This window comes from Phoca vitulina, unplaced genomic scaffold (genome assembly GCF_004348235.1).
Source record: "Phoca vitulina isolate PV1807 unplaced genomic scaffold, GSC_HSeal_1.0 scaffold8, whole genome shotgun sequence".
NCBI classification, from domain to species: domain Eukaryota; kingdom Metazoa; phylum Chordata; class Mammalia; order Carnivora; family Phocidae; genus Phoca; species Phoca vitulina.
In genome coordinates, this window is record NW_022589711.1 from 25462657 (window position 1) to 25469397 (window position 6741).

A 6741-nucleotide genomic window follows, 5' to 3' on the forward strand; every position below is an offset into this window, starting at 1 on the left:
GAAAAGTATAGATAATAATACATGCAGCACGTGTACCCACCAGCAAGGTAAACAGATGCCAAATTTTGCTATGTTTGCTTCAGACCTCTTTAAAAAAAAAACGAAGATATTATAGCTGTACCTGAAGTCCTGTGTCCTGTTTTTTCCCATCCCTCCCCCCCCCCAGAACTTATATCTTTCTTAAGTTGGTGTGTTTCATTTTTATAGTTGCCTTTAAACTTTTGCTACATATTTATATAGCCATATATAAAGTATTCTATTTTGCGAGTTTTAAATATTTACCTAAGTGGTATCATGGTGTATGGAACTTGCTTTTTTTAAACTAAACATCCCTTTTGGGAGATTTATTAATACATTATTAAGCTTATTAACTTTTGTTTATCTGATAAATATGTTACAAGTATTGTTATATTCCTTTTGCAGCTTGGAAATTCAATGATACGTTAGATTTTTTTTCTTCCTTTATTTGTGTAACTTTTCATGTATTTATTAGACATTCTGATATTCTACTCTGCGACTTGCTTATTCAGACACTATGATCATTTCTGTACTGGATTGTTTGTCTTTTTCTTATTGGTCATTAGAAGTTCTTTATGTACTCTGGACACTAATTCTTTATTGGTTATAAAGTTGCAAATATCTTTCCTCCAGTCTGTAGCTTTTTTTGCTTGGCTTTTGACATCTTTTGTCATACCCAAATTTTAATTTTTAGGGCAGTCCAATGTATCAGTATTTTCCTCTATAATCGGTACTTTTTATTTTATTTATTTTTATTTTTTTTAAAGATTTTATTTATTTATTTGACACAGAGAGACACAGCATGAGACTGAACACAAGCAGGGGGAGTGGGAGAGGGAGAAGCAGGCTCCCCGCTGAGCAGGGAGCCCGATGCAGGGCTCGACCCCAGGACCCTGGGATCATGACCTGAGCGGAAGGCAGACGCTTAACGACTGAGCCGCCCCGACATCCCCAGGATCTAACTTCTTATTCCTTATAAATTATCATTCTTTTCAAATAAGCTAAAACACACTATTAAGAGACAGAGACTCAGGCTGGACTGAAAGCGACTTTTTTTTTTTTTAAGATTTTATTAATTTGACAGAGAGAGACACAGCAAGAGAGGGAACACAAGAAGGGGGAGTGGGAGAGGAAGAAGCAGGCTCCCCGCTGAGCAGAGAGCCTGATGCAAGCTCGATCCCAGGACCCTGGGATCATGACCTGAGCTGAAGGCAGATGCTTAACCAACTGAGCCACCCAGGCACCCCTGAAAGGGACATATTTTATATGATTTTTAGAAGCCAAACCCCCAAATTATCTGTTTTAATTCTTTCTTCTAAAAGGACATCATTGACATATATAAGCAAAAATTATTGACAAACCATTCTTCTAAGGAAAGGTTTTAGTGCAACTATCCCAGAAATTAAAGATCAAGTAGACAAAAAAAATTAATAAACTTGACATTTATATACATTTGAGTGTATGTGTAGTTTTGTTTGTAGGCAGAAAAGGGATAACAAAAGTTCTTTTCATATATCCATCAAGCGGTTCAAAAACTGACCATTTATTTATTACTCATGACGTGGTCATTTTCTACTGACCATGTAGAAAAGCTTATGCATTTTAAAAAATTTTTTATTGTTATGTTAATCACCATACATTACATCATTAGTTTTTGATGTAGTGTTCCATGATTCATTGTTTGTGCATAACACCCAGTGCTCCAAGCAGAATGTGCCCTCTTTAATACCCATCACCAGGCTAACCCATCCTCCCACTCCCATCCCCTCTAGAAACCTCAGTTTGTTTTTCAGAGTCCATAGTCTCTCATGGTTCCTCTCCCCCTCCGATTTCCCCCGCTTCATTCTTCCCCTCCTGCTATCTTCTTCTTCTTTTTTTTTTTTTCTTAACATACATTGCATTATTTGTTTCAGAGGTACAGATCTGAGATTCAACAGTCTTGCACAATTCACAGCACTCACCATAGCACATATCCTCTCCAATGTCTATCACCCAGCCACCCCATCGCTCCCACCCCCACCACTCCAGCAACCCTCAGTTTGTTTCCTAAGATTAAGAGTTCCTCATATCAGTGAGGTCATATGATACATGACATGTATCAAAGCTTATGCATTTTGTAAAATAAAAGTTACATAAAACATAGTTCCTGACCACAATGCAATAAAACTAGAAATGTACCATAAAAGAATAGCCAAAATTTTATCCAATTAGAAATTAAAAATAAACGTTGTTAGAAAGGAAATTAAACTGTACATTACAAAGTACTTGGAAATTAATGGCAATGAGAATACCACATATCAACGCCTATGGGATGTGGACAAAGAGTTATTTGAATTCTTCCCTATGTTAAAGTCATAATGATAGTCTCCTATATTTTCATCTGCATGTTTTTAGTGTTTAAAGTAAATTATTTAAAGTAAGTTATTTAAATTATTTAAAGTAAAATGTATGTGCTTTAATAAATTTATTAGAAAATAAATGAAATTGTTAAAAAATGAACTGAGCATTCAACTAAAGAATCATAAAAATAAAGTAAATCTGAAGAAACTAGAAAGAAGGAATTAATAAATGTAATAGAGAAACTTAATAAAAATAGAAGTTAACAAATGTTAGATTTGATCAACAAAATAAAACATCAGTTCCATGAAAAGACTAATAAAATAGGCAAGATTCTAACAAATTTGATTAAGAAAAAGGAGAGAGTGAAAGAATATAAATAAACAACAAGAAGGTATATCTAGAAATATGGAGATTTAACAAAAATTATAACAGTAAATAGAATTTTTTCTAATGAATCTGAATATCTAGATGAAAGTGATTATTTTCTAATAAAGGACCAAAATACTGTAGGAATGAGAAGAGGGGTAAGAAGGGACTTTCATTTTTTAACTTTTATTTATTTATTATTTATTTATTTATATTTTTAAAAAGATTTATTTATTTATTTGAAAGTGAGAACATGTGCGTGTGCATGCACAAACACGAGCAGGGGGAGAGGCAGAGGGAGAGGGAGAGAGAGAATGTCAAGCAGACTCTGCTGAGCACGGAGCCTGACATGGGGCTCGGTCTCACAACCCTGAGATCATGACCTGAGCCAAAGTCAAGAGTCCGGTGCTTAACCAACTGAGCCACCCAGCCACCCCTGGATTTGACTTTTACATCAAGCATGTCATTCTTTTATTAAAAAACAAAACAAAACAATAATAATGAAAAGAAGCCTTACTGCAATTTTAGGGTTCACTTTGTCATCTAGTGTCCAGAAGGAACAATTCGGCAAGGTTAATGTGCCATGAAAACGCTCCATAAGCCAATGTCTTTCTTTCTAGGTAGAGGCTAGAACATGGCTGGCTGGGGAGGACATTTAGGGACTGTCAGGGCATTGTCTGCCTATCTCTCCAATCACACTGAAGAGGCTCATCTCACTGCCACTGTTTTAGTTTTCTTGATATCACTGGTAAAAGCAGAGTTTAAAAAATTAATTCAGTTCAAACTTGTAATTATTCTGGTTGCTTCTGTCTTAAATACGGCCAACAGTTGTATAAAGTGTTAGGGACATTCCTTAGGTCGTTCTGTTTGACAACTGCTGTGGCCGGCTTCCACGAAAAACCCTCTGCTGCGGCCATGCTTTCCTAGGATCTCTGAGGAACAGCTGACCACTTTTTCCCAATGTCCTGAAGAAATATGTCACAATAGTCTTCCAGCCTCGGGAAAAACCCATGATCATCGTGAAGTAGCAGAGACCAGTAGTTCAAGAGATGATGGAAAGTGTCTGGCTCCCTTGAAACAGTCCCTGATATGTACACCGTGAACTCCTGGCTCTGTGACTGAGTAGACTGGTTTCTGCTCAGTCCCTCTTAACAGGAAACAGGTTTCATAGAGCAGTTTCCTAGGCACTGCCAACCCGATATTCACCATTTACTTGTTGCTGTTTCTTGTCTGATGTCTTATCAGCAGGGGCGGGGGGAGGGGAGGAAGCGACATGGCCTTGGGCTACCTGAATGCCACGTTCACTCTGTTTCACTGCCTAGAAAGCAAGATGTTTATTTTATACATGAGATCCTTACAATACCTCCTTGAGGTGGATTAGGCAGAAATTTTTGTCACCATTTTAGAAGGTAAGGAATCTGAACCTCAGGAAAAAAATTAATGTGAGTGGAACGGCCAGGCACAGGTTATATATGTTAATTACATATTGCAATTAAGTAAAGATTCAGCTAGCAAACCATTTTTACAGTACTTTACTCAAATATTAAGCAGTCATGCAGTTGAACAATGACACGGTACTTTGTTTTTTGTTTGCCCTAGGGTTCATTTGTTGATTTATTTATTTATTTTTTTGTCTCATAGGTAACACAACGGCATGCGGCTTTGTAGTGTATCAAAACAACAAGCTTTTCCAATCAAAAAATTTTAAAGCTAAATCAGATTTTAGTCAAAAAGTTATCTCAAGCAGTACTGATAAAAATAACAGTCAGGGAGCTTCTGTTGACATTGCCTTTAAGCCAAGGGTGAGTTTTTCCACTAACCAAAAAAAAAAAAAAAATTTTTTTTCAGGCCACTTTCAATTACAAAAGCTGGGTTGGTTGGGCAAAAGAAATCCACAGGAAGACTCTATATTTTTTAAGTTTTTATTTAAATTCCAGTTAGTTAACATACAGTGTAATATTCATTTTAGGCATACAATTATTGATTTAACAGTAAAACTCTTTACAAGATTCTTTGAAGATATTCATTGAAACATTCCCCACACCCATTTTTTTTGTCAGACTAGCTAAATGCAAAATGAGCTAATTTGAATTTTATATCCTTTTCCCCCTCCCTAATCTATAATGAAGATGTTGTACTTAGTACATACTTAATTGATTTCTCATATGCTTATCTTATCCTATTCGGTTTTTTTCTACCTGATTCAGCATTTTTAAAAAAATTGGTTGCAATTGTCTTTTCAATTTCTAGTATGACCGAAAAGAATTCCAGCTCCATTCCTATGCCTGTGTCTATTGGAATCTGTTAACAAAGGATTGGGACACACGTGGGTGTGACAAAAATGGGAGCACGAATGACTTCTTGTACTGCCGCTGCAACCATACTACTAATTTTGCTGTATTAATGGTAAGGATGTACATAGTCATCTCTTTCTAGACAAGAATTTCCCTTATAGCGGCACCTGGGTGGCTCAGTTGTTAAGCGTCTGCCTTTGGCTTGGGTCATGATCCCAGGGTCATGGGATCGAGCCCCGCATCGGGCTCCCTGTTCAGCGGGAAGCCTGCTTCTCCCTCTCCCACTCCCCCTGCTTGTGTTTCCTCTCTCGCTGTGTCTCTCTCTGTTAAATAAATGAATAAAATTAAAATAAATAAATAAATCCTTCTTAAAAAAAAAAATTTCCCTTATACATAATTCTGGCATGTGCTAATTGGAAATAACTTCGGGGCTTAGTTTGCATAGATATTCAACCTAGATTAAATGGATAAACAGGGAATGGAGTGATAAGACTAAAAAAAGAAGTGCTGGTAAAAGCAGGTAAATAAGAGCTTTCCGCAGTATGGTCTCAGGGTGGATGAGGTCAGCACCGCGTATTTAATGATGAGAAGGGAGCCCGTGTGCAAAAGAGGAGCTGACAGACTCCATTCAACTAACTCACATGTTGTGAAGCTTGAAGTTGTCATAGACAGAGGTAAAGCTGTATGGCGTGTGCTGGGGACGGGTTCAATACACACTTACCTGTGGATGGGCAGTTTAAATCAGTTACCCAAAGCTTTTTCCATTGGAATAATCTAAGTTGCTAAGTTTATGCTAGAAGATAAAAGAGGAAAAGCTCTTGAATTCATCCAATTTGTCCCATAGGTCCTTTATGTATTCCTTATATCTTTTTTTTTAGAGAGGGAAGGGCAAAGGGAGAGGGAGAGAGAGAATCTTAAGCAGGATCCACACCCAGTGTGGATCTCACGACCCTGAGATCACGACCTGAGCCAAAATCAACTAAGCCACCCGGGTGTCCCTCCTTATATCTTTTAACTCCAAAGTTACCCTGTACAAATAACTGATAACACTTAGCTCTGGTGTGTAGCTATAAGTGAACCTCTGAAAGTCCTTGGGCTGATTCTTTTAAGAGAGGGACCTGTTTATTCTATTTCCAGAAACTTACTATTCTTGTAAAACTGAAAGTGTTAGTTTTTATGCTTGATGGAACATTTTTATATGCAGTAGAATGGGGAGGGATGTAGTATGTTACACTTATTAATATTATGAATCTTCCTGAGAAAAGCAGATGTTTTCATTCCCTAGTAGCTGTGAGGTAGCCATCTTTGGGAAGCCAATGGAGATCAGAACATACTGGTACAACATATAATATCAAATTATAGAACCTTGGTTTTGTTTGTTTGTTTCATTTTTGTTGTTGTTGTTGTTTTGAGAGGGGTTAGGGAGGGGCAGAAGGGGAGGGAGAGAGAGAATCTGAAGCAGGAGCACGTTCCACGCCCAGTGTGGAGCATGACACAGGGCTTGATCTCACAACCCTGAGATCATGACCTGAGCCAAAATCAAAAGTTGAATGCTTAACCAACTGAGCCACCCAGGTGCCCCAATATAGAAGCATGTTTTATAAAAAATTTTTTTGAAATAACTATAATTTTCTCTCTCTCTCCCTTCCTTCCTTCATTTCTTTCTTTCTTTCTTTCTTTCTTTCTTTCTTTCTTTCTTTCTTTCTTTCTTTCTTTCTTTCTT

At 37.1% G+C, this 6741-nt stretch overlaps 1 protein-coding gene across 1 annotated transcript in view; it reads left to right on the plus strand.

Annotated features, from left to right (window-relative positions):
- ADGRG7 (adhesion G protein-coupled receptor G7) overlaps window positions 1–6741 on the plus strand; it is a 70213-nt gene that overhangs the window by 35226 nt on the left and 28246 nt on the right. Inside the window, exons 9-10 of the mRNA XM_032406126.1 lie at window positions 4366–4526; window positions 4975–5130. Of these exons, the coding sequence (XP_032262017.1) occupies window positions 4366–4526; window positions 4975–5130 (317 nt within the window). The remainder of the gene's footprint in view (window positions 1–4365; window positions 4527–4974; window positions 5131–6741) is intronic.